Source organism: Aristolochia californica, unplaced genomic scaffold, assembly GCF_029961685.1.
Source record: "Aristolochia californica isolate CCGP_79_NKW_82.1479 unplaced genomic scaffold, dmAriCali1.0.hap1 SCAF_331, whole genome shotgun sequence".
In the NCBI taxonomy this organism is placed as follows: domain Eukaryota; kingdom Viridiplantae; phylum Streptophyta; class Magnoliopsida; order Piperales; family Aristolochiaceae; genus Aristolochia; species Aristolochia californica.
In genome coordinates this window covers 1-26,923 of record NW_027182028.1, presented here as the reverse complement: position 1 = coordinate 26,923, position 26,923 = coordinate 1, and the positions used below count along the sequence as shown (strand labels likewise).

Here is a 26,923-nt window from a genome sequence, read left to right as displayed (position 1 = left end):
AACTCACCTCCCATGGTTAGCACCAACCAGATAATGCAGGTCCAGGATATAACCCCAACTTTAAGAAAACTGAGTTGGGTCGACTCTAGTAGGACTCATCCTGAATAGAAGGGGGAGTTTTGACCTCTGTGATCGACTCCATTAATCAAACCTATCTATCAAACCATTGAAGAACCACTTTTGACTCGCTTAGACCAAAACTAGTCAATGTCCCGATTTGAAGGCTGGTTTAGTTTTAACAACTTTGGTTAACTCGGGTAAAAGACGGGAAAGAAAACGGTCACAGTGACAACTACGATTTCAGTAAAATCAAATCAATCTCAAAATCAGCAAATCAATTTCAATTTATGTGGTAACAAGATGAGAGCACGGGACCCATGTGGTATTAGAAGTTCACTAGGTTCGAGACCCCTCAAACCTTTTAGACTCGATCACGGTGCCTCCCAACGGCCACCATTAGCTACAACACGGACCTCCACCTTGTCATGGGAAATACAAAGAACCCTACTATCCATCGTCCCATGATGTGAAGCATCCCCAAATAACATTTCATGCAGCAAATATTTTACTTTGACATAAAAAAAAAAATCCACAAAGGGGCCTATCTCAAACTCAGATTTCTCATTTAAAGAGCCATCAATGCAAGAATTCCTAATTCATTCGGAAGGCACTACTGCTTCATCGCTGCTTCAATACAAGATAGAGACGATAATGGTAGCGTTTGACCGAGCAAGGGGAAACCTTGATTCTGCAAGCTTCTTCAAGCGGCGCCATTAGACAAAAATCAATAGTAATAAAGAAACTAGGTTTCAGGAGAGAAGAGAACCAAACACGAGACAAAGAGAAAAAATAAATGGAGTTCTAAAACACCATAGCTATGAGTCCTGCAAATCAATGCTCTTATATCATGTTGATTTTCAGGACTCCATGGATTTAATTCACGAAGAAAAAGAGAGAGGGACTCATTGGCAAAAAACAAGATAAATAAAAAGTGATTAATTTGTGTCCTAATCCTTCCCCTGAAACTCAATTTATAGATTAATAATCCTATAATATTATATTTATGCCCGTAAAACTTAAACTAATTACATTAATGTCATCTTTATGAGATGTCTCTTCGTTTACGACCATGCCATCACATGTATGGGCTTGTGGGCATTTTCCTTGGTTTTATGGGCCTTGAGTTCATCTTCCATCTCTCTTGTGTGAGTCTTCCTTGGTATTGTGGGTTTGAGCCTATCTTTCAGATACTCAAACTTGTAGGTCTTCCTTAGTAGTGTGGGTTACGACCCATCTTCCAACACCCCTCTTAATATATTTCTATCAAACGTCTAATCTTATTTCACATGTACGATAATATTAACGAAAATTCTTTTGTTTTCATATTAGGAGTTCCTAGAGTACTCGTTACCCAAACGAAAAGAGCTTGGAATAGCATGAGACATTAATGGTTGTGCTTGGAATCTCAATTGCGACACTAAACATGAGTTAAAAAGGAGAGATTTTTTTGTGATGTAATGAACAATATTTTTCAGAAATGTATTACAAAATTATCCAGTTTTAATGGTATATTTTGATGGTTTTCCAACCCAACGAGGGCATAACCCCAGCTTATAGAAAACCGGGTTCGGTCAGCTCTAGTTGCTAGTTTGACCCGTCTGATTGACTCTATTAATCAAACCAAAATACCATTCACCCAAAATTCCATATATCTAAGATTTTAAGTTATCATGGACTTAATGCAAATATAATATGGTAAATACGTGGCAAAGAGGGGGCATTAAGATTGTTACTATAAGGTTTTACAAACACGTTACGTAACAGATAATGTCCGATATGCATATGAATTTATTTACTCGACACATATCTGATCCGATACATATACTATATCCGATATGTATCGGGAATTTATAGACATCTCCAAACCCTCGTCAACCCAAACGCGAGAACTGCAGCTTTTTCAATCCCCAGACAAAAAATGGATCGAGTGACAGCGAGTCACGCCTTCTGCTTGATTCCATTCAACTCAGCCCTAGGAGTCAGAGGCTTCACGAGTCTCCGTCTTCCTCTCGCCGCCCAATCCCCTATACTCGACAGCCAAGTCTACCCTAAGCTCAGCGGCGGCTAGCGATCCATCCATCACCCGCAGGCCGCAGTCCCTCCCGGTTCTTCCATAAAAACAGGCCCCGCACTGACGTCTCCTCTCCTCTCCATTTTCCCCTAAAGCTACCTCATCGACCCTTCGCCTTCCTCATCCTCCTCCCCTCCGTAGTCCTTCGGCGACGTCGGTATCACCGAACCCCAGTACCCACGACCATTAATGATTTCCTTTTAGCCCTTTTTTTTGCCCCCTTTCAATGCCCGCTTCGTGTGGGACGACAGTCGGGTAAGAAGCGTAAGAGGTGATTATAATGGATTCACGAGCGGGGAGGGGGCAATAATGATGGAAGAGAGTCACGAATCAGACGTCACCGTGTGAGAGGATGCAGAACGGCAGCAGTGGAATGAGAAAATAATAAAAAATGCAGAAGGAAGACGAGAAAACGTACGCTCGGAAGTCGGAACGCGATTACCGAGACGAGAGAAAAGTAGACCGTAAAGGGAATGAAAGGGAAGGGCGGAGGAGGAGATGGCACGGTTGGGACGCCCGAGGAAGAGAAGCTTAGAAAAAAGATGGTTGCTGCCATTTAATTGAGTAATAATGACCTCGAGCTTGTGGTCTCGTCGCAGCTGCGCCTGATGCTATAACAGAGATGCTCAGAAAGTACAAGGCATTTCGCATTCATGCATCTCCATCTGTAAATGACGGCTCGCGTCTCCTTTCGTCGCCGGAATTTACTCTAACCCGGCATTTTAGAAAAAAGTAAATACTTTTCACGAATCTTTAGAAACCATCTCTTCTCTCAAACAATCGTCACACGTTGATATCTAAAATACTAATCAATTTTAATCTCTATTAAGGATTTTTGTAAATTCAGCTCAACTATTATATTCAAAAGTCTCCTGGTCGTCCAAACAAGCATCTTCCAGTAAGCGCCATGAAACCGCGTCCTTCTGCTACCACAATTCCGTTACTGGGAACAACGCTGCACGACTGTCGCAGAAGAAAAAGAAAACAAAACAGAGATACGTCCAACAAACCGAAGGACAGAAAGAGACGAGGCAAGTCACCAATGGAAGGTCACAAGAAGCAAGACACGCGCAGTCATGACAAAACCAAAAAGGAATTTCTGTCCAACAACACGACTTCTCTCTCTCTCTCAGACATTCCTCCCTCCAGTCTCCACTGTAAACATCATATCAATTATCATATATTTCTCAGTACAGCCAAGGTCCCCAGTGCCGGAATAGAAAATTCGCTCTTTATATACAACATCAAAAACCCTGGCGGATCTTGCAATCTGCCAACTGTTTCTACTTTCTACATTAGCTGTGTTCTTCCTCCTGCTACACGCAAAAGGCTGCAAAAGTTCTCAGGGAAAAGGCACAACGAGGACATCGAATCGGTGATGGACTCGAAATCAGCTTGACCTTCTCCGGCCGTCGACGGAATCGACCTTTTTCTCTCCAGTATTCACTAGTCACAGATACTGGCGTAGACTAAAAGAATGTGGGTTGGGGGAATAACGGCAGGAGGTGGTTGATTATCAGGGCGAGCAGGAGACGGAGGTGACACCGAGGGGGTAAGGGAAGGTGTTGGCGTACTGGAAGGAGAGGCTGCCGCCGTTAGAGAGGGGCTCGCCGTCGTTCACGAGGCAATCGTCGTAGGAGAGGCGCTTGAACACTTTGGGGTTGATCATCCGAGCGGAGCTGAACCACCCACACCGCATGTGGATGCCGGCAATGGCGCAACCCGTATCGCAGGCGTTCAGGATCTCCACCCTGTATGTCGGGATTCCGCTCGGAAGCGGCGACGATGGGCCTTGGTATACCTGGATATCATCCACGGAGCAGCGCTCCCCGATCTTCTCCAGCCCCACCTTCTCCCCACCTGCAAAAATCAAAACGAAACATCAAATTTTACTACCAACCATATCTACGAAAACAATCAATCTCTCGAAAAGCATCCAATCTGCCGATTATGACACACGGCATATAACAAAGTAAAAACAGAATTCATGCAGAAGGGACGATGAAAATCTGCTACCGATTTTCTTACTGTGTTCCAGAAGCTTTCGGTTGTGAAAAGAAATGGAGGGGCCACGGCGATGGAAAAGCGTCTTCCCTGCAAAAAAGAAGCAAAAAGTTAACTGATGGCTTTTTCTCATAATTCCAGTAATTCGCCGACGCAGACCAGCAAACAAAAAGAGACGAGATAAATCAATAAAAGGTCTTTCCTGTCGAGGAAAGAGAAGGCACGAAATAATTATCAGAACCAGCCACGGAAAGACAATTGGAGGATAAAAATAACAAACAAACAAAAAAAAAAGTTTACAAAACTCTCGGAAAAGAGATACATATGAGAGAGAAAGAAAACTGCAACAGTTGAAAATCAGTACAATAGAAGAACAGTTAACGCACCACGATAGAAGAAGAAGAAAAGGCCGACCATAAGTACCGCCAGAACAAACCGACGCTTCGAGAACATCCTCATCGTTAAAGGGAAAACTTCAGCAACCATCTCGTGCTCCACGGTTGTTTCTGCCGAAAACTCAAAACCCTAACGGAGCTAACCACCAAGCAGTCGACGATCCGAAGTAGCAGTAAAGAAAAAATTTCGCCACTGAACCCTACCAAAATCTGCAAGAGAGTATCAGAAATCGTGAAAAGCAAAACCATCGGAGCTGTAAGAAGAAGATTAATAAAGTAGTAGCTGCAATGTGAAACAGTAGAAGGATTTTGACTTTACGTCCACAGCTGGGTTTTACCACTATTAACGACTCGAACAGGAACTTTTTCTACACCTGAATTTCCTTTATGGAACTCCAAAATAGGAACCAGCGTAAACCCAGTTTTTTCAATTTTTTTTTCTCAATCTATCATTTTAGCAGAACAAGCACGAAGTTTCGATAGAAGCGCTTTTCCATAAAAGGATCAAGCCAGCCAAAAGCATACAATCTCTATACGAGCAGTGTTCTGGAAACGCCGGACATTCTTGAGAACCGAAGAGAGAATACAGGAGCAAAGCGTCTAAAGAGAGAAAACCCACTCAGAGTCGAAACAAGCACAGAAACGGAAAAATCCGAGACAGAAAAAAAGTAAAAAACCACTCGGCGACTATCATCGGTAAAAAGAAAAGAGAAGCGAGCTCTGGCGAAGCGAAAATGTTGAAAACCCCTACTGAAACCCAAAACCCTCGAAATGTTTCAGTTTTTTGGGTCAATTTGCAGGCCCCGAGTACGAACTGGAGACGATCTCTAACCTTTAACGAGAAGAACAATCTTCGTCGAAACGCGTGTTGGAGACGACAAAAATATGGAGAAGCGAATCAGGGTTTAGAGAGGAGAGAAGAAGGAATGAACTCGATCGACCTCGCTCTCTGTGGAGAGTTCGGAGATAGCTGAGCTCAGTTCGAATGAGGAGGAGCAGCGCCAGGAATTTATACGCGCGCTAATTAAACGAATTTAAATTCAGTTTAAGATTGCTTTAACTCGGGTTAGTCAGGGAATGAAAATCGATGGCTGTATTTACGTAATTGACCTTGAGGTTCTGACAAGTGGGTCCCACGTTTGGCATGTACAGCTATGGCGCACGTGGGCTTCGCGGTTCATGGGTTCCCCTGATCCCGACTCTTATTAAGAAGCTATCAATTATTATTTTAAAAATAGTATTAATATTCATTAAAGAAAATAAAGTTTTTAATTAAAAATTAGAAAATAATTTTTTAATTACGATTAATTGCTGTTGTATGTCTCACTAAATCCCCCTGATAGTATGGAGTCAATTTTATTTTTATTTTAAAAATATTAAAAAAATAAAATTAATAGCAAAATTACCTCAAATTTTTACAAATTTGATCAATGGTTTAAAATTAAAATATGTAAATTGCCACGAAATACGACAATTAAAATAATTTTATTTAAAATTTATCTTAAGAAAATGAAACTGTTTTCAAGAAGCATATCAATCGCTGAAATATGACCGATATACATAGTGTACCGCCCGATATGGGAGATGGGCGGGCGTATCGGCCGATGGTCCAAGAGAATCCCAAAATCCGTTGTGCTTTGCATCCGTTACGTATGGCAGGATGCTGGTAATATTTTCACCAAGATGAGATATGTATCGTTAACGTGCCGCCGAAACGTCTCACTTGTCCTCTCCCTCTCGATGAGCTCAAATTGGACTTCAATGTGGCGGAAGAACTCTGTTCAAGCTCGCTGGTAATCAACAGAATTGTGAAGAGGAGAGAAATAAAAGATAACAGATAAAGAAACAGATTAATGGCGTCGAGCTGAAAGATTTAAAAAAAACTGAGGAAGAACTGGAAAGAAGAAGAAAAGAAGGGGAAGGAGCGAAAGAGATACGGCTATGCATGGCACTGAGACGAATAAACCGCGACGAAACGGAAGGTTGTTCGTATCGATTTCTTGCCTTGTTGAAGCCGCCTGGAAAATCTGGGTTTTCTTATACGTTTGCTTCCTATTCGATTTCAGTCTCGCCAGTTGATTTAAAAATAATAAATAAATACAGAACTCGAAGACAGGGAAAGAGAGAAACATAACAGATGAAAGGAATAAGAAGATAAAACGAAGAATCTCTGATGGGGCAAAAAACAAAAAAAACAAAAAACGGAGGAAGAAGAAGAAGAAAAAGAAGAATCATATATACATACAGAAGGTTGTTCGTCTTCCTGTCCGGCCCTCCCGTAAACGAGACGTTCGAAGAACTCAGAACCTCGCGCCGCCTTTTTCGTTTCCAAGAACATTTACCAGAAAATTTGGAGCATTCTTGGAAACGAAAAGAGGAGGCGAGAGATACTGAGGTCGATTCCCCGCCTTGGTAATGGTTGGCCGCTCGCTCTCTTTTCTTGCAGTCCGCGCAGAGGAAGAAGAGAAGAAATCAATCACAAATCACGACGCCTGAATTGTGCTTCATAAAGCCTCCGAGACAACAGATGCTCGGGCCCACAAAGCTACTTGCCTACGTGGCATGATCGATGCCGTTAATAATTTACCCGAACAGCAAGGATTAGATTATGTCTATAACCCGCGTACTATCTATGATGTCCTACCTTCCAATAGTAAAGTTATAAAAATAAGAGAAAATAATTTAGGAAAATTAAATTAAAATAATTAAATACCCCCTACAAAATAACCTAAAAAAACCATATAAAAAATACATTTGATGTTAGATAAAATCTAGGTGGGTAGGTGGGTAGGAGAGTAAATGACTTAAAACGATTTGACTCTTCATAGAATGCCTTCCATGTCCCATTATGGGTTCGTTTGATTTTTTTGGCTCCAGAGGGGTTTTGGCTATGGGTGGACACGGGTCCAGTGTGGACTAAATTTTAAGAAACTGTCCCTACCCTCTAATACATGACATGGATAAAAATTAATGAATTATAAAATTATATAAAATTATATAAATTTTAAAATAATATATAGTCATAATACATATAAATAATATATAATATCAAGCTATTTCTTTAGAATTCGAGATAATCTTGAATCGTTGTTCTCTTATCTAGGGTAACCTCCCCTACGTTGGTCTCTACTCTCCCCAACAAAGAGGACTAGTGGACCCAACCCACTGCGGTTCGAGTTGGTCTAACCCGGTCTACGTCAATGATGACTGCAGTACGGGCATAATTGACTTTAGACATCTTTCGTCGGCTTCCCGTGGTCGCGACGGCTCGCCTCGCGTCGTCCAAAGTGGCGTCGCTGTTCATACCTACCCAGCTAAATCTTCCCACCTGGCCAGTCAATTTCGTCGCTCCTATAAAAAAAACACAAAAACTTCTTGCAAGCTCTCATTTCTCTCCCTTTGACTCCTCCCATGGCTTCCGTTTCCCGTCTCTCAAACCCTAACTTCTCTTCGTCTTCTCCGTCTCGCAGTCTCCGATCCTCGCAGTCCAAGCCTTCCGTCGGCTTTCAGTCCTTAGCATCTGCTCGCAGCGCAGTTTCCACCTCCCGGTTTTCGCTTCAAATACGTCATGTGGGGAGGAGCTCTTTGATGTAAAAACTTGCCTAATTATCATTTTTTTGTTACTTTTTTATTTTTAGTTTTTTATTTGACTAGATCGGTTTCGTTTCGTTTATATTTGGACGGTTTGGCTGTGATTTTGTGTAGTGTGAGATGTTCGCAAGTGGATGGAAATATCACGCAGACCAAGAGAACGACTCTGCACGATCTTTACGAAAAGGAGGGACAAAGTCCTTGGTATGATAATCTCTGCCGTCCGGTGACGGATTTGCTGCCATTGATAGCTAGTGGTGTAAGAGGTGTTACCAGCAACCCGACAGTGAGTGATCATTAGTTTTGTTTGATTTGATAGTTATCTTGTGAAAGGCTTTGAGTTTGGTTGTTTGGCAAAGTACTGTGTTGATTGTTGAAATTGATTGTTAATGGTTTATGCATTTGGATGCAGATTTTCCAGAAGGCTATCTCATCTTCGAATGCTTATGATGATCAATTCAGGTATTGCTTGCGGATTTGGATTTTGAATGGTATGAGTTGCTTGTAGACTTATGCTTGAGTTCTCAATGATGAAATTACTACAAAAATGAGAAAAAAAAAGAGTTTATTCGGCTGTAAGAATCATATAATTTTTGCCATTTAGATGAATGAAGTTCGTCAAAATTGTTATCAGAGGGATTTTCTTATGAAATAATTATGTTTATTCTGGGTTTCTGTGTCTCTTTGATTTAAAGGTTCGGCATCATGTAGGATCTATAAAAATAATTGTTGTTATTATTTTTTTGAATGGTAAATATTAGTAAATTTACAGAAAGTCTATTACGTACATACATTTACAGATCATAGAAAAAAATGGGAGATGATTTTACAGCCCCTATGAATAGACATATCGACTAATTTACCATGTGTTTACTCACAGTCCTTTTCTAAATATTGAATGCTGTTATTTATGTTTTGTAAGTAATTTTATTTATTTATTATTTATTATTTTTTTGTGTTTGATGATTGTTGGAGTGTTATTGTCATTCAGTTTTTTTCATAGGAGCGCTCAGTATTTCTTCTAATGCTTCATATTCCTTTCTAAATCATATTATTGGTATTAGTGTCTTAATCCAAATGGGTTGATTTTATAGGCAGCTTATTCAGTCAGGAAAAGATGCAGAAAGTGCATACTGGGAACTTGTTATTAAAGATATCCAGGACGCATGTAAACTTTTTGAACCAATATATGATCAAACAGATGCTGCTGATGGCTATGTATCTGTCGAAGTTTCTCCACTACTTGCAAATGACACAGAAGGAACAGTTGAGGCTGCAAAATGGTTGCACAAAGTGGTTGACTGCCCAAATGTGTATATAAAGATTCCTGCTACAGAAGAATGCATCCCCTCTATTCAGAAAGTTATTTCACTTGGAATAAGTGTGAATGTCACGGTAAGTGTGTCATGTTGCCCTTTTTAATTTTGAATGTAAATTGTACAATGATGCCAATCTGTCTTAACATTGACGAATTCTATGAAGATACATCAATTCTTACCTGAAATGCCTATATTTTGTCTCAAGTCTGTATTAGTAGAAACAAAAATATTATTTAATATTAATAGATTATCGTGACTGCTGCTTACAGATTGACATATTATAATATTTTAAGAGCTGTTAAACTTTTTAGGCAATTGTTGAGCAGCCAAATTAGCTGTTTGCATAGATAATAGGAAAAATTATAATGCTTGCAGAACCACTAAAATGAACTCCAACATTGTGAAATTTTGAGCCTCTGAAATTTCAGCCGTTCTTTTTCTTTAATTTTTTGCCACTTAATATGCACACGGTAGGCATTCTCTAAATTTTGAGTGTTAGTCCAAGTAAGCATATATTTTGGGTGAGGAACCATTTCCATTAGACGTGCTTCTATAAGCTTTATCTGCCTGAGATGGTATGTCTGAACTTGTTAGTCGTAAGCCTACCTGAGTGGCAATATTAGCGACCGGTACTCAGCCATGTAGAAATTAATTTTTGTCCCTAGCTTTGAGTTGCTGGATGATATTATTATCATGGGCGATTCCTTAAATTCTTTAAGTTTCTGAATTTTTTATTTTTTATATTCAGCTCATTTTCTCTCTTCCACGATATGAAGCTGTTATTGATGCTTACCTGGATGGTCTTGAGGCTTCTGGCCTGAGTGACCTCTCTAGGGTCACAAGTGTTGCCTCATTCTTTGTCAGTCGTGTTGATACACTCATTGATAAGATGCTTGAGAAGATTGGATCCCCTGAAGCTCTTAACCTCAGGGGGAAGGTAAATACATGAAACACTGTGACAGGAAAAGCTTATGCAGAATATTGTTTTTAACGTTTTTAGAGGTTTGTCTTCTTTATAGGCAGCAGTAGCTCAAGCTGCATTAGCATACAAGCTGTACCAAAAGAAGTTCTCTGGTCCACGATGGGAGGCATTGGCGAAGAAAGGGGCTAAGAAACAGAGGTTACTGTGGGCATCTACCGGTGTAAAGAATCCTGCATACCCTGACACCTTATACGTTGATCCACTCATTGGTCCTGATACAGTAAGTGCTACTTAGTTGAGAGTTCCCATTGCGATATTATCTTGCTAACCATTTGATAAAGGGTGTTACAAACTCTTCAGCTAAAGCTTCAAGTTACAAACGCTGCTTTGTTTTTTATCATGTGTGGGCAAACGTTTTATGTTTTCTGAATCTGGCTTGCAGAATTTGTCCATTATTTCTTGTTGCATTCAAACGTTATATTTTAAGATATTCTGAACGTTTCATGGCTGAATTTGACCTTAACAATGGCTTACCCTCTCTCTCTTTCAGGTCTCAACTATGCCAGATAATGCTCTGGAACCGTTCATCGACCATGGAACCGTCTCAAGGACAATTGACTTGAATGTGTCGGAGTCTGAAGGTGTTTACAGTGCCCTTGAGAAATTGGGTATCGACTGGAACGAAGTAGGGACCCAATTGGAGGTTGAAGGAGTGGATTCATTCAAGAAAAGCTTTCAGAGTCTACTTGGTAGCCTTGAAGGAAAAGCAGAATCACTGAAAGCAGTGAACGTGTAAGGTGGGAGTTCTCCCCATCACTAAGCGCCAATAAAGCTGGTTTGGTTTCTTCATCAATGTAGATAATAACGTTAGTATTGGATTTATGGTGTGTGGATTATATGTTATATCTGTCTAAGCTCTGTCGCCTCCCGCATGTTTTTACTTTTACCGGAGATCTATAGAACAAATTCGTTGATGCTTTCTGGAGGAACGTCGGGGCAGTCACCTGCTGCACTCCCTCCGTTGGAATTCTGTTCCAGAAACTGAATGTGAATGATCGTAATCAATGACCAACTGCTCAAGTGTCTTTTTTAATGATTTTTATATCATATTTTTATATATTTGAATAATAATATTTTTAGACTTTTATTTACACATTCAACCATCAGATAAATAAAGTCATGAGGCTGAGACGAAGTCCGACCGAGTTGGATTGAATCTGCTCGACAGATTCTAACCGAATCTCGTGCAAAATGGGAATCTCACTGCCTGACCACCACAAGAAAATCTGAATCGACTAACTCGAGTTGTTTGTGAGTCGACTCGCCTAGACCTAACTAGTCAAAGAAAGTTCGTTCGAGTTACTGTCTGGGCGACACTTGAAGGGCTAAAAGCGCTAATACGAAATGCACCATTATCTTCCCGCGAAACGCCTTTTTTCCGTCTCCTCTTCCAGCAGTTTCTGCAACTGGGCTTCTACCAAACTGTTCAAAGGATCTACTTCGAGGGTATGTACCTATCTTTGTACCATTGTCTTTCCGAACATGTTGAGCAGCGTTCCCCTTCTTGTAGTACGTCATTACTGAAGTCCGGGTCGATAATTTGTTTGCTCGGAAAACCGTTTCCCCGTGTAAAGATTTAAATTGTGAAGTCAAATTGTCATTTGGGTGCTTCTAAGGGTAGTTTTCAGGGATTTATCTGGCTTATGTAGTTCAGTTTCAGCAGGGTTTGAAGTATCGCATTCCATGCATGAAATCTGAAGAAGGCTGTGGTCAGAAACCGGAGGGATTTCTCATTGCTTCCCCAAACGGTGAGTATCTGCGACAATTATGTTAACTCTGTTTTTCCTTTTGCTTTTTTCTGATATGAAAAATTATAATGATGTCTAACAAAATTTCATCAGTGGCACGATAGTTAGTAGTACTGAACTCAGCTTCTTGATCCGAATAGACTGTAATAAAGTTTTTTGAAGCATATTGGATCGCTATTAGAGAGTGAGAAGAAACGTGAAGGTGAAAATACTTAAATAATTATTGTCATCGGAGAGGATTGTTTGACATAACTTTAGTGTAGTATTCAAACTGCCGATTCATTCTCCAAATATGGCTGGAATAACGCTATAGTGTTTATTTATTCTGATCTTAGATGTTTGCAAATGAACTGAAATGATTTTTTAAATGAACTTTGCGTCTTCTAGTTCTTGTCGGTATGGACTTTGGTTTTTATACTGTGTTTGTTGAGCTCCATGAGCTGCATACCTTCTCATCCCTTTAATCATTCAGCTTCCAGATTTTAAATCAGTTAGTCATATTACTTCTTTCCCACAAGCAATTTGAAGTCAAAATAAGTTCATTGATCTCGGTTCTTTTCCATCACATACGGTCCAGAGTATTAGCTGATTAGGTAAATAGAAAACTTAACAGTTGCTAATATTAAGCAGTAGGACCCATTGTCTGGGAACAGTGAAGCATGGTATTGACAGTATTAAAGATGGTTTTGCTTGGTTCATTCATTCTTGGCATTTCCTGTACATTGAAGCTTTCAGGATGTAGAGATTTTAAGTCATTTTGCCACATCAAATTGATTGAGTTTGCAGTCATGAAAGAATGACTATTGTTTTCTTAAATTTTAACTTACTGTTATTCACGAAACAAGAATTTACTCACATAATATGCGTCATAGGGTCATTGATTTTTCTCTGCTTTCTCTGTGTTTTTTCAAAATTATTCATGAAGTTGATTCAGAGACTGGTCAATTGAAACTTGAAAGGAGGAAGGTCTTAACAGTTTCCACCATTGGCTTGCTGGTGGAGGCCACAACGCATCTTCTGGAGGATAGAGAATAGCCTTTGAATATGCAGACAGTAAGTTTGCTAATTTTCAATGATTCATTAGATAAGATGAGGTTTAATGTCTTAGTGTTTAATCATGACGATGGGGATTGAGCTGTAGTTTTTAGTTCTTTTGTTTATTCATCATATTTGCGTTAAGTTGACGAGATACAAGATAAATCTTGCCTCTAAATCTTGATTAGTGCCTGCACTGCGTGGGAAGAATTATGGGACGACCAAAATGCAGTATCCAGACTTCACAGAAACAAACTCGGGTCTTCGGTACAAGGTTATCAATTTATTGAACACATGGGAGCATTCATATTCTCTCTCTCTCTCTCTCTCTCACACACACACACACACACACACATACACACACATTCACAATCACAAGGATGGGTGAACAGACTCAAATATATCTTACTTCAAAGGAGTTGCAGGACTTGCTGTAGGCAGTGGTCCCATACCAAAGAATGGAGAGACGGTGGTGGTAAGACATCAATATCTGGACTGTAGGCACTGGTTTTTGCCTATGATTTTGTGGTTGAGGACCAAAACTAAGATTCACCTTCTCAACTCTTTACTTTATTTAGGTTGATTGGGATGGATATACAATAGGATATTATGGTCGCATATTTGAAGCACGAAACAAGACAAAGGGAGGATCATTCGAGGTATTACCACTAGCTTGCTGCGCAAAATCAATGGCTAAGCTCTGATAGGTCTGTTAGTCTTTAAGTTGGGGCCATTCGATATATTATAGAATCAAATTCATATTTTGGAGATATGGGATGCAAAAATATTATCATCATGTATGCAGATTCTTCTGAACTCAGTTTTGATGCTTTTATTTTATAAAACATACAGGGTGATGACAAAGATTTCTTTAAATTTACCCTCGGATCTCAACAGGTGAGTGGTACATCCTTCATGGACTCACAACATTGTAAATAAGAGGAACTTTTGTAGTGTGGATTCACTACGTTGTGAATAAGAGGAACTTTTGTAGTGTGGATTCTCTTACATTTTTATGCTATTGATGTGATAAAATGTTAGTGTCTTATTAGACTTTCCTTATGACTTTGATCACTTGATCTGTATGAGACATACTCCCGAGAAAGCTCATTATTTCTGGAGTGGCATTTAGGTTATCCCAGCATTTGAGGAAGCTGTTCAAGGCATGGCTATGGGTGGTATTAGAAGGTGATAAATACTGCTTATTTTTCTATGGTTCGAAATGACATTGTTCTGATTGATATCCAATTGATCACAGAGTACAACCTGAAATTATTTTTTTATGGACCACCGGATGAGTCTTGAGGGTGGTTCCACATCTATCAGTTGGCTCAGTTAGTTTAAGTCACGTGGAATAGCATGATTAAAGATGCAAGGTTTACCTCATGTTATTTGGTTTACCGGATCTATGTCTCAATCTGAAGTGCATCTCTACATAGTGTAGTTGTACGTGAATGGTTCACCTCATGTGATGTACTTAAGTAGACAAATTTGGATTTATGAAAATGTGGCTTTCTAACAGTTTTGTTCACAGGAATGCAGGATCATAGTTCCCCCAGATTTGGGATATCCAGATAATGACTTCAACAAGCTCGGCCCAAGACCAATTTTTTTGGTAGGTTAAAATTTAATGGTATGCAAATCTCTTGCATCCTGTTCTCATCACTACTTGTTCACAAAGATTTTTATGTTCTGTCTACTATGTTTGCGCAGGGCCAAAGAGCTTCGGACTTGTGCTGAGGAAGCGAGGACTGATCGACAAGACACTATTGTTTGACATTGAGCTAATCAAAATTATACCAAACTGATTCTTCATTATGCACTTCTCTTTTTGGTGGAAGAATTGTTAAGACAGAGTCCCGTTATCTTTCACCTAACCATGAAAGATATCCCTTTCTGCATGCCTCAGTAAGCATATGCTCTCTGCATATGAAAACATGCAAGCACCAGCACCATCGCAAACGGATGATGTCTCATATTAAATGAGAATGTTCTTTTGTTGTATGATTTGGTGTTTGTTCATGTTCTAATTCGAGATCTTTATTGTGATATACTATCACTGTTATTTGTCAACAAGCGGGAAGGGAAACTGAGAAGGGGAACTCAACTCTTACATTTGCCAAAACCAAGCAAAAATTCTATGCAATACCTAATTCTCCTGTGGTTCTGTTCTTTCCTCATATGACAGCTGAAGACTATCCAAGTTACTGGATCTTCTTATTCATTATATGAATTTCAATACATATGATCACACATGTTAAAATTTGTTGTAGGTACAAAAATTAGTTTCATATCCACTGTAGTGGATTCTCCATTACAGGCTCCAGACTTCTCATCTCTTAAAAATGCACCATTCCTTTCTTACTAAGCTGAACTTCTTTCCTCATCTGCTCTTTTACATGTTAGTCATCTCCCTGTCGTCCTCCATGATTCTCACTTTAATTTATTCCTTTCGAGGCGATCGTTTCCAATAGTTAGCTCCTCTGCATCAGCATTCAGAAGCGTCATCAACATAATCAGGTAAAGAGAACTGAACTTCTTATCAAATTAATCAGATCGATAACCAAGTGTCAAGCTAGCAGGCTCAGGATTGTCAGCTAGAACCAGTTATTCCCCACCTCAGGAACTGTTATGGTGAGAACAAGGGCACACTATCCAAGCTGATGCATGTCCTGAATGTGAGCAATGCAACTTGTCCTCTGCTCGGTGCCCTCATGCCTTCAAAACTGATCAAAAGTAAATTTGATTTTAGTCCTACTGAAACCATATTTTGAAGAATCAGAGCATATGCTACCAGTGCTACCAGTAACACAGGTAATCTATTAAACTAGTTGCTGAATGCATTTTATACAGAATGTCACATGCTTAATCATACTGAGACTGAAGAGGAAATGCTCACTAATCATCAAACAGACGAGAGCAACGGAGAAGAAGAGGCGTGCGTTATAGTCTATCCTCTACCAGCCACCGTCAAATTGTTTCTGGTGAAGAAACGACAGAATCTCACCGGCAACCCGATTCGGCGCCTTCTTCACTTACCCAACAAATGTCCTCTTCACAGTCTAAAAAGAAAGCAGAAGAATAAAAAACAGAGATTCATTTCCAGACAGCCATGTCACTCGTTCTCTCAGATAAAAAAAATCATGTTAGACTTCACCAAGCGTTTGACGAGGGACCAGAGTCCCGGAACGGAGATGATAGAGTAAGGGAAGATAATGGGTCTTGAAGAGATGCCCGGAGGGTCGATTTTCTGGGTCTTTGAGCTAGCTCCAGCAATGGAGGCTTGAAACAGGTTCGTTCTGAGCTTACAGGGGAGAACGAAGGAAGAAGATAGGGAAGTTGAATGGAACGATTTGATGAGAGAGAGAGAGAGAGCGAGAGTAATCTAATATGTGGACACTCGAGGAATCGTCTTGGTTTGGATGGTTTTGCGAGAGTGCCAACATGGGAGCTCTGCATTTACAATGCGATGCCTAACCCTTTCCTCCATTTCATTTTCTATGATCTCTGGTTTTTCTCAATGCAAGGACCGATACGGGGAGAACTTGCTTACTATGAGAGGCGTATGACATTTCTCCTTTGATCATAACAAAAAATGAAAGTGTTCAATCGGAAAGAATCCAATTTTTTTGAAAGAATTGAACATGAATCGTATGTGGTGAAACTCTCATGTACAGTTTTGTAGAAAAACCCATATAAAAGAATGTATTAATAAATAAAATATATAAATAGAAGGATCGAAGAAATTATTCTTTTATTTTAAGCTTTTAACCTATTCATATCACTTTCTAAAATTCTAATAAGACACAAGAAAGTTTCTTGGAGCTTTCAAAAACTATTTTCGGTGTTTTTGAGTTTAAGAGCGATCGACCAACGATCGATTATTTCCTATAAATGTTGTGATGAACATGAATAAAATCCATTCACAAAAATTGTTAATTCACGAGAATTCCAACGAGCAAAAGTCGATGTATCGGTCTTTATGTTACGTGTAACATCCAATTCTTACAAAATTTTTAGAAAAACATTACTTATAATGGGATGTTATAGATGTTATGTTATGTAACATGCCATATCCAATGTAAGATTTTAAGAACCAATTTCTTGTAAGATAGACTCTTGCTACTGCGTCTCAACTGCCGACATCAAATAGAGAGTCTCACTGTGTTATTTTGGACTTGAGAAACGAAAAGAAGCAAAAGAAAATGAAGAAAAATATAGCTGAAAGACTAGAAAGTCCCAGAAAAAAGTGCAGTGGGACTGTGTGGGAGCATGGGAGCCACGCTTCAATCGTTTCCACGGCTCCTTTATCTTCCACAACATTAAGCTCCTGCTTGCTGCTGCTTCAATTCCTTTTCTTCTTCTTATCCTCTCAGCACAGTTCTTAAGAGAAAACTGGTTTCACAGAGAGAAAAGAGAGGTGATAACTGCCATGGCACTTCAAGCACCCACGAGGGTCGGAACTACCACATCAGCTGTCCTGTCACCTATATCACCCACAGGAAATGCAGGTCTCCGTCGAGCATCTGATCGCTTTGCGCTCAAATCGTCATTCTTCTCTCCCTCTCTACATCTCTTGTTACCTCGTCCTCTACAGGCGGCTACTGTCTCCACCTCGCCCAGGTTTTCCATGAGAACGGCTACCAAGGAAGCTTACATTTGCCGGGATTGTGGGTCTGTTCGTTTTCTTTTTCTGTGCTCTTTGTTTCTTCTTGATCGTCTGTAAAATGAGCTTTGATTATGATTCTCTGAGATGGGCCCTCGTGCAGATATATATACAATGATAGGAAGCCTTTTGAGAAGCTTCCGGATAATTACTTCTGTCCTGGTAATTGTCTTCGTCATGTTTCCGTCCATGAATTTCTCTGTTTTTTTTTTTTTTTTTGCTGCAATTCAATTTGCTACTCTGAATTTCTTTGCTCTCTGCCCCCGAAAATTATTTTCCATTTCAGAATTTTTCCTTAATTAGAGACTATATAGATATGAAATCCTTCATTACCTGGTGTTATTTACCTAATTTATTTTGCTCTAGAGTTATTGAAATCAAATCTAATTATTGGGTTGCCAATGAAAAATTATAATTCATCTGAAGATATCTGCTGTATCTGTTGTGTAGTTTGTGGTGCTCCAAAACGAAGATTCAGGCCTTACCAACCTGCGGTGGCGAAGAATGTGAATGAAACAGACGCTCGTAAAGCTCGAAAGGCACAGATTCAGAAAGACGAAGCCATCGGGTAATATCTTCCTCTTCCATGCTATCAACTTAGCTAGTATCTGAAACAGTTGCTGCTTGCTCAACACTGAAATGTTGGATGGCCTGGCTAAAGGCTTCAGCCTTCAGGCAAAGTAAAATTAAAAAAAAAGAAAAAAGAATTGTAACTGTCTTTTTAAATTTTACTAACTCATTATAATTATTAAAAATGTAAAAATAAGCTTGAGACTTGAGAGAGATGAAGAAGTGAGCCCTCTATTTCTGTAAAAGAAGATGGAATGGCTTCCACTTCATTTTGTTTGCAGAGATTAAACACTATGCCTCCTTTTCTTAGGAAAGGCAAGCAGTTCTCCTTGTCTTTCTGTACATGTTGGTAATGAAGAAAAATGAGCTATAGAATCCTAGTTAAGTTTTTGCAGAAAGTGTAACTTGATTTATATTCACCCAACTCCTGTGTTGCAGAAGAGCATTACCCATTGCAGTGGTGATTGGAGCTGTTGGACTTGCTGGTTTATACTTCTATCTTAACAACTCTTTCTAGCAGGTTTAACAAGAGCCATACTCTCAAGCAGACCTGCCAGCCTTCCTTTTACTCCTGATCCAAAATTTCACATTGTGCTTGGCAGGATTTCTTTCTTGTTTTTGTTTTTGTTTTTATTATAAAGCTGTTCTGATAGAGAACAGTAGAATGTAGAACATAGTCTTCAACTCTTCAATTATGAAATTCACAGTTGTTTCATACAAGTTAGAATAAAACTGTCAATGTGAAAGAAGCTTGGACTTTTTTAAAGACTAGAAAATAGAAACACTACTTAGTCTACTTTTTTTTTTTATAAAAAATCCACAATTTATAGGAATATAATAAAATTTGAAGAAAATACATAAAAGTAATATCAATTAAAATTGAAAAAAAAAGGAAATCTAGGGCTCCTAAAATTCTCAAAACCTCAATGTGGATCTGAACTGTTATAAAATAAAACATTATTATTTTTTTAAAAATAGTGTTTCCTTTTTTCCTAATTTATAAAAATTCTACTTGGATTTATTGAATGACTGTTATACCCTCTTACTTATATAATATTATATCCTACTTTAAAGATAATAAAATTAGAACTTCATACTGGTAGGTATTTCTCTAACAAGTAGCTTGCTTGCCTTATGACTACTCGAACACAACAAACTACAACATTTGTGCCACTTAAAAGCGACTACACAGATCGGTCTTTTATTGAAGTAGCCCTCTTTACTTGTTTCTGTACATTTCGTGTATAAAGGTTTCAAGGATGAAAAAAGTGTAGGATCTTATTATAGCAGAGCATGTAATCAGTGCAGACAGCAAATGCAGAGGAAATTGTAAATATGTCATGGACTGGAGCAGTATGTGTTTATAATCATTATCAAGTATTATATGCTTCCATTTGGGTCTATGAAACCTTCGGCATTTGTAGGGCAAGAACAGGAGAGGAAAAAATATCTTTGCCAAATGATATTATTTTTATCTCTACAGGGGAGTGAACTTTGATCCTCTATTGAGAACCATCTTATGTGTTTATTTTATAATTGAATAAAGTAGAGGAGAATTTGAGCATTGACCTTTTATTATATATAAAGTGGTTGCCATATAATTCCTATCAAAATCTACAAGTTGCTCAAAACTTGAATTAAAACTTATAGTTGTTTTTCTTAGTTATGAGCTCCTCTTGCCCAAGTCATGGGGCAGAAAGAGTATCATGACCTCGACAGTATCCACTGTGTGAGTTATCTTGTTCTTTAAGAAGACATGATCCATATTTTCTTTGCTAGAAGCACATCCTTTTTTTTTTCTTGAACAACTAAACACTCCAAACTTCCATTCTTACTCTAAATCTTAGAGCCCTTGATATAAGAGTGTAACAAACAAAATCAGTGTAGCAAAAGATAAAATTGAATTAGGTAAGCCTTGTAGAAAATTATAAAAAATGAACATTTTCTTAGAAAAGGCAACATGATGATGCCTGAATCTGCTTATTCTTTCTTGTGACATCCCAATATCATTTTAAAGAAGAAAAAGACTAGAAGTTGTTATGGAGGAGAAGATCCGGTTGTATCTATGTCAAGTACAACAATTGCATACTCTTTTTTTATCTGTCTCCCTACTATTTGAAGGTTGCTCTATTGTTGTATAACCAAGCATGAAAACTTTAGTGGTCAAGACTTTAGTTTTATCTCTTTCCATTTTTCATTTTATCATCTATCCTCTGTTGCTTATATTGAAGACAGAAGAAACATAAAAGTAAAAACATATTATGTAAAAACCATCTTGATAGGAAGTTAACTCTCACAAAATTACAATATGCCCCTATTTTACATATATATATATATATATATGATAACAGAAGTGCTGCTACCCTCTTGGTGCAAAAACATTGAAAGGAGGTGTCACTACTCTCTTACTTCATCTTTTTCTTCTGCATAGGTGCCCCCATAGGTATTGCTCCTCCCAAATCTCTCTATTACAGTAAAGCAAAGAGTTGGAGGGGACAAACACAAGTTCAATCTAAGTTAACATTCAATAAGAAAAATGAGTGAGAACTATCTCAATTCTCTATAGAAACACAAAGAAACTTTTCATTTATTTGGAGAAACATAACATGACATGCTTGAAGAATAACATCTCTTGCCCTCTTATTGAGTAAAGTTCATAATGATCCTCATGTTCTACATTGACCACTATTTCTCCTAAATCCACCAAATAAAATATTAAGACTTGCTTTCAAATTCTCAATAACTCCTGAGCTTTTTTAGATTTACTAACCAAAGGGTTTCCTTTCTTATTGACTTCTCCTAACTTCAAGTGAGCATGGATATAATTAGAAACTACCCTAATAAACCTGTTAAATTGGGTCCAAGGTTTATCCCAAAATAACTAGCCATTTAGGAAACCTCTTTTTTAACTAATAAACTCAAAAATTTTAATCTCGCTAATCCATGTTGAACTATTCCTTAACACTCCCTCTCACGTGTAGGCACGTGAATAATTTTGGGTGGAGGCCCTCACGTGTGGTATGTAGATAATTTGGGTGGAATGCCCACATACTGAGTAGTTGTTCTGATACCATGTTAATTTGGATCGAAGGCCTTTTCCCAAACTAAAGTAATACAATTTTCATGCACAAAGTGTTAGACCACAAGAACCAAAAACTTCCTCTTACAGCTTACTGCTAAACATAGAGGAAAATCTCTCCTTTGACACTTGAATTTTTTAAGAAAAAGATCTTGATGTTTGACTTCAAATTTATTTTTTCCAGCAAAAGTAACATATGTGTATTCTACATTCTTAGATTGTTGTATGCTTAGTCAACCCCAATTTCACTTAATTTGATAATTTTAACTCAAACAAATATTTTAGGGTTTTAGTTTTGTAACCTTTATTTTAAGGAATTAAATTAGTAAGGGTTTTGGTTATCTATTTTACCTTGCTACCTATCTCTACTTAAATTTCGAACTACATTGCCACCCTTTTCTTAGATACCTTCATTTTATTTTTATTTTTGTATTTAAGAAAACTATGATCTATACATAAAATATGAAAGGTATATACATTTGAAAACTAAATATATACTTACTTGATAATCAGGTGAGGTTGAATTTTTAGAGCTATTTCTATCCCTAATCAACCCCGCTAGGGTTATTTTAGGGTTAAGGTGCATTATATGTTGATCCACCTTGTTGTCACCCTACCCAAATCCAATTCAACCTCAACTTAGCATTAGGTTGGTCCTTTTCGATCACATGGAAAAAATTAAAGAGACTCTGGTATAACGAATTCGATCTCGTATTCTTCTAATTTTTTTCTTTTATACCTTAAAAAGCTGAAATTGTTTTAAATTTTTTATCATTTGTTTAATATTTTATGGCATAATTAGGTAGTATAAAATTGTTTTTGGAAATCAGAAATTCAATGTAGTGCTCCGAGTATACCATTTTTTCCGAAAGTTGAATTAATTTTCCCTGTATGTATATTACAGAATCGTATACGAATGGGAGGTCGAGGACGTTCCAGAAATCCTGGGCACGTAGTGATGATTGATGACCAAACATCGAAATGCGGCGCGGACGCTTATTTTATCTCAATCAGCTCTATGGGTTCTGAAATTTTACCTTTTCCTTCTATAAAAGTGCAGACATGGCTACCCGGAGAAGAATCTGTTTGTACAGCTGAAGGAAAAGAGATGGGCTCCTTACCTTTCCCATGTAACTGCAGCGTCCATCCCCTTTATCGAAGGGCTTCTTTTTTCAATTCCCACTCTCCGACGGTGCTCAAGTATCTTCCTGCAACCGTTTTGTGGTCTCTGTCTGTCGTTGTATATGTTTGCTATGGACTGCTAAATTGCAAGATTTTCTGTTGATTTTTTCGTACTTGTGTAACTGATTTACTTTGGTGATTCCGACGGAATTTCAGCTGGGAGAAATAGATTTGTTGAAAAAGTCGGCATGTAGGTGTAACGGAGAGAAGAGTTTTAAATAGTTTTCTGTGGTATATGGGTTTTATCGCTCAGTTCCTGTTGCTAATCGCTTAAAACCATCAGAATCTGATTCTCTAGAGTTTTATGGTTTCTGGATTTTTATCAGAATCTGATTCTCTAGAGTTTTATGGTTTCTGGATTTTACAGAAGAAGATTGCTGGACTTACATGTAGCGCCAATTTAGTGGCAGTGGGTGTATTCTTGAACATTGTATGTTAAGGACAGAATTGTATTCATCTCTGATGGCTTGTTTCTTGTTTGGATTTCGAAGTAAATAACGGGTGACCAAGTAAGACCAGCCTGGATGTGTAGGCATTGGGTTTCTGATTCACCCATTTGAGAAAATAAGCACTACTGCGTATCGATAAATCCTCAAAGCCAATAATGGAAACCGCATTTTGATGAAATTAAGTTGTTAAAGAAAGAATTTTCAAAGTGTAAGTAAGCTGTCCAAAGCAGATTAGTGGATCCTTTGAGGTTAACTTTTATCTATTAGAAAGGGCAGTTTTGTAGAGTTCATATCCTTTGTAAGATTTTTTCTGTGAGTGAATTCATTTCTCCGGGCCAAAAATGTACATAGTAGCATTAAATATACACACAATGTTTATCACATTCACTTTCTGCTGCTGTTCAACTTCATCAGACTCCATGATAGATGTTAAGCTAATGAAGATAATATCGTTTTAGTCCCAATTGATTCTTGAAACTCACATTTTATATATGTATCAAGTGGTGACTAGGAACAGTTTTGGAAGTTTTTTTTTTTTTTAAATGATGCTGAATTTTATTGAAGAGACAAAGGAATTACATTAGGGGGGAGGACCCTCCCATATAATAAGGGGGAACAGATCTGGAAGTTACAAATGAATCTTATTTTAGGGACTCATGATAACTGATTTATTCTATTTGCATTCACCATGTCTTTCATTTCATAATTCTAGTTATATTTGCAAGTTACAGAGAAATTTTAAATGGCTTGGTGAGTCATGTGGAAGCATTTCTGAACTTGGTAGTAATGTTTTCTTTTCATTCTTTCTCCAGCTGGGGGTTACAAAGCAAGCTAGAGATCAACTCAATCACCCACCGTATCAATAGTCAGAAATTTCAGGCTCTGATCAATGCTACTGTATGGATCTTGTCTTTTACAATATCTGGTTTTAATATTGTGAAATTTCACAGGTATGGAATGGTTCAATTGATACAACATGCAACTCGCCCATGTGCAAGTCCATTTCAACTCAGATTAAAACCTCTCAAATTGAGTACTTTTTAAAGTAGTTAGCTTTTGCCAATAATGCCCCTTGACAGATTTAAGTCTTTCTCAAAAGGGAGTTGATAGAAATAGTGTACCATTTTTATCAGCTTGCAGTCTAGAATCTCAAACTGAAATTTTATTTATGGTGCCCTTTTTTAGATTTGAGTCTTCATGGAAGTGAGTTGATAGAATTAGTTGACCATTTTTAATGTAAATTAGTTCTGAATTAATTTTCATTCAGCATGTAACCTGCCATCACAAAGAATCTAAGTGAAAATTTACTAGTTTTACTTGAGCTTTAGTAAAACCGAAGCAGTTCTGATCCAGTTTTAGAGTTGCTGGCTAGTTCAATATGTTGGAACTTCGGATGTAGTCTCCAAAGCTACCTTGCTTTGTACAAAATAACAGAAATAAAGCAAGTTAGAAAATAATGTTGTGTGCTGTAGAAATATGAGTCCATGCCAAGTGCTAACATGTTTACCCTTTTTGACATACAGAAAGGAGGTAAGAGTGGTGATGAAATACTCATGGTTGATCCTGTGGAGGCTAAGCGTTTGGCTGATATACAAATGCAGAAAATAAAAGCCAAAGAGAAATTAAAGGTGGGTGAGCTTATTCATACTTCCAAAAAGTTCCTTTCTGAAAGATTGGACCAGTAATTTTTATTAGACATTGATTGTTTTACTTTGAATGTCAAAAACTCACATATCATTACTTTTTGGCAAAGATGAATGGTTCTTTTTCTGTATATTGGCACTAAATTGATATATGAACTCGATTCAGATGCAACGTAAGATTGAAGCAATTAATGGGGCATGGGCTATGATAGGACTGACAGCAGGGTTGATCATTGAAGGTCAAACTGGCAATGGCATTCTAGCTCAGGTAAGTTACTTGTTGAATTGATGAAGAAACCCAGAGATACATAGATAAGATTGGGTCTAACAAGTTCTTCATGAGTTTATGCAGTTGGCTGGATATTGGGGAGCCTTCATTGGTTTGTTCTTCCGGTAGCAGGAAGACTATTTCTGCATTGTTGATTGAATCAAATGAAGGTGGAAGAATTCTTTCGAATAATTCTTTTCTGTAAAGGAAGATATCCATTATGCTTATTAGGCATATAACAATTTGTTTTATAAAATTAAAAATTTCTCCACTCAGCCATATTGGTTGAGCTACTGCAAAAAAATTATTGCTACTCCAAGCTTAAATAATTTTATGCAGATTGCCATGGAAATATCATGTTAACAGTACTGGACTGCTCTAATTTTGTTCTGTTCCACATTGTACTCTTCCCTCTACAATTAGACCTAATCAAAGTGTATTATACTGCCTTTTTTCCTCTGAAAATTTCTTTTTACTTCTAAAATACAGGATAATTCAACAGTCTTGACCGAGTGGAAAGAGCCTCTCCTAATGCCACGCATGTATACAAATGATTTTCTGCTGCCAAACATCTGTTGTAAATTTTGATTACATAACGGGTCTGAGTTCAAATAGACAAACGAACCCTCTTAGACTCATCATCTGCCGAGTTGAACTGCTAGCTTTTTGTCTGCTATCTTAAGCTTGGAAATTTGTGAGAGCTGAGGCAGGTATACAGCCATTGCTACTCACATGCAGACAGAAGTCCCAGCATTGACACAACCTTTGGTCATGTCACAATGTCAATAGTGAGATTTCTAAATGGAGTTCTGCTGCATGTTAAGAGTAATTTTAGGGGTAGAGATATTGGGTGACACCCATATATTCTGGTTTTCTCGTTTATGAGCCAAGACCCCTTATTTGTCTCATGCCGAACCAATGCTGAATCGACTCAACCAAGAACCAGGATGTCTTTGTTGGAAAGAATGTTTGTGTCTGAGATTAGACCCAAGATTGTTAACGTCAGGAAAAGTGTTAGAAAGAAATGTTGTTCGTGAAAAAATAGATAGAAAGATTTTGAGTTTATTAGTCGAGAAAGAGAGATTTTAACATGGTCAATCATTTTTGGATAAACTTTTGACCTATTTTCCTCTCCGAATACCTCCCAACACGTTACGAGTTTCATTAGATTTTTTCAGAAGGGAAAACTTATCCGATCCTTTCTGAACATAAAGTAGTAACTATAACTGAATTATAGCTCACAGACATTGGAAAACAGGCAAACATTGAAAAAGCAGCATTCTCATCAATTAAATATTTTGAAAAAGAGGAAAAGGAAAAGGAAGCAAAAGAAAACAAGGAAAATGATTTCACTTTATCTAATCTGGGTCTTGGTTTAAACTTGACTTTGAAGCATTTATTCTAGGACTTTAGGGCTGGCATAGGACTTTAGGGCTGGCAACCCTCAACACAACTTGTCTTAACAAATAGTTTCTCACATGTGAATGCAGAATGTTTTTTAATCTTTCTAATGCCTCTTTGAACATGATGACCAACATAAAAGGACAATTTCTTGCTTTAATTATTGCAACCTTTACAACTAAGTTGGAATCTAATTCATTTGGATGAAAAGCAGCCACAAAATATCCATATGGAACATTAGAATTGTGCCAACATTGTTTTATTTCAACAAGCATATATTTGCATCAGATTATGATCAAAGTTTCTTGTGTTTCCACTTTTCATTATGAGTCTGTGTATTATTGTGTTTCCTAAAGTTTTCATGTGTAGCCACGATATGTTTTCATGTCGATGAACCTCGGTACATCCGAAATTGATCTTAGTTTCATGTTATGCTCAACATTTTATAGAAAAAAAAAAA

At 37.9% G+C, this 26,923-nt stretch overlaps 3 protein-coding genes, 1 long non-coding RNA gene and 1 pseudogene across 5 annotated transcripts; 4 read left to right on the top strand and 1 right to left on the bottom strand.

Moving 5' to 3' along the window:
• Positions 1–7,891: 7,891 nt before the first annotated feature.
• On the top strand, positions 7,892–11,455 carry LOC137961318 (uncharacterized). Its single transcript, XM_068808369.1, has 7 exons — positions 7,892–8,120; positions 8,236–8,407; positions 8,534–8,583; positions 9,216–9,516; positions 10,189–10,377; positions 10,460–10,642; positions 10,913–11,455. The coding sequence occupies exons 1-7, from the start codon at positions 7,942–7,944 to the stop codon at positions 11,156–11,158; spliced, it is 1,320 nt and encodes a 439-aa protein (XP_068664470.1). The 5' UTR covers positions 7,892–7,941; the 3' UTR covers positions 11,159–11,455.
• Positions 11,456–11,538: 83 nt separating this feature from the next.
• On the top strand, positions 11,539–14,397 carry LOC137961316 (peptidyl-prolyl cis-trans isomerase FKBP19, chloroplastic-like; annotated as a pseudogene).
• A 1,090-nt stretch (positions 14,398–15,487) lies between these two features.
• LOC137961317 (uncharacterized) lies at positions 15,488–16,673 on the bottom strand. The gene is made up of 3 exons (XR_011114704.1): positions 16,105–16,673; positions 15,824–15,931; positions 15,488–15,688 (listed from the first exon to the last, which is right to left on the bottom strand). It is a non-coding gene; the product is annotated as an uncharacterized lncRNA (long non-coding RNA).
• Positions 16,674–17,554: 881 nt separating this feature from the next.
• On the top strand, positions 17,555–19,167 carry LOC137961319 (uncharacterized). The gene is made up of 4 exons (XM_068808371.1): positions 17,555–17,879; positions 17,975–18,033; positions 18,322–18,439; positions 18,880–19,167. Exons 1-4 carry the CDS (start codon positions 17,638–17,640, stop codon positions 18,956–18,958), a joined length of 498 nt encoding a protein of 165 aa, XP_068664472.1. The 5' UTR covers positions 17,555–17,637; the 3' UTR covers positions 18,959–19,167.
• A 3,284-nt stretch (positions 19,168–22,451) lies between these two features.
• Positions 22,452–25,885, top strand: LOC137961320 (uncharacterized). 2 transcript variants are annotated; one of them, XM_068808373.1, is made up of 6 exons: positions 22,452–22,720; positions 23,964–24,048; positions 24,675–24,779; positions 24,961–25,062; positions 25,147–25,232; positions 25,552–25,885. In XM_068808373.1, exons 1-5 carry the CDS (start codon positions 22,479–22,481, stop codon positions 25,189–25,191), a joined length of 579 nt encoding a protein of 192 aa, XP_068664474.1. In that variant the 5' UTR covers positions 22,452–22,478; the 3' UTR covers positions 25,192–25,232; positions 25,552–25,885. The 2 variants fall into 2 exon arrangements, with proteins under 2 accessions (XP_068664474.1, XP_068664473.1); XM_068808372.1 differs by having other exon boundaries at positions 22,452–22,744.
• The last annotated feature ends 1,038 nt before the right edge of the window (positions 25,886–26,923 follow it).

What these genes read in the sequence shown, in the direction of transcription:
- LOC137961319 (XM_068808371.1), top strand. Translation starts at nt 17,638, where the DNA reads ATGGCACTTCAAGCACCCACGAGGGTCGGAACTACCACATCAGCTGTC. An exon ending in TACATTTGCCGGGATTGTGG is followed by an intron (nt 17,880 to 17,974) that starts GTCTGTTCGTTT and finishes GCCCTCGTGCAG; the next exon opens with ATATATATACAATGATAGGA. An exon ending in CAGAAAGACGAAGCCATCGG is followed by an intron (nt 18,440 to 18,879) that starts GTAATATCTTCC and finishes CCTGTGTTGCAG; the next exon opens with AAGAGCATTACCCATTGCAG.
- LOC137961318 (XM_068808369.1), top strand. Translation starts at nt 7,942, where the DNA reads ATGGCTTCCGTTTCCCGTCTCTCAAACCCTAACTTCTCTTCGTCTTCT. An exon ending in GCTTATGATGATCAATTCAG is followed by an intron (nt 8,584 to 9,215) that starts GTATTGCTTGCG and finishes TTGATTTTATAG; the next exon opens with GCAGCTTATTCAGTCAGGAA. An exon ending in CTCTTAACCTCAGGGGGAAG is followed by an intron (nt 10,378 to 10,459) that starts GTAAATACATGA and finishes TCTTCTTTATAG; the next exon opens with GCAGCAGTAGCTCAAGCTGC.
- LOC137961320 (XM_068808372.1), top strand. Translation starts at nt 22,479, where the DNA reads ATGATTGATGACCAAACATCGAAATGCGGCGCGGACGCTTATTTTATC. An exon ending in CTTCCTGCAACCGTTTTGTG is followed by an intron (nt 22,745 to 23,963) that starts GTCTCTGTCTGT and finishes TTCTTTCTCCAG; the next exon opens with CTGGGGGTTACAAAGCAAGC. An exon ending in GCAATGGCATTCTAGCTCAG is followed by an intron (nt 25,063 to 25,146) that starts GTAAGTTACTTG and finishes GAGTTTATGCAG; the next exon opens with TTGGCTGGATATTGGGGAGC.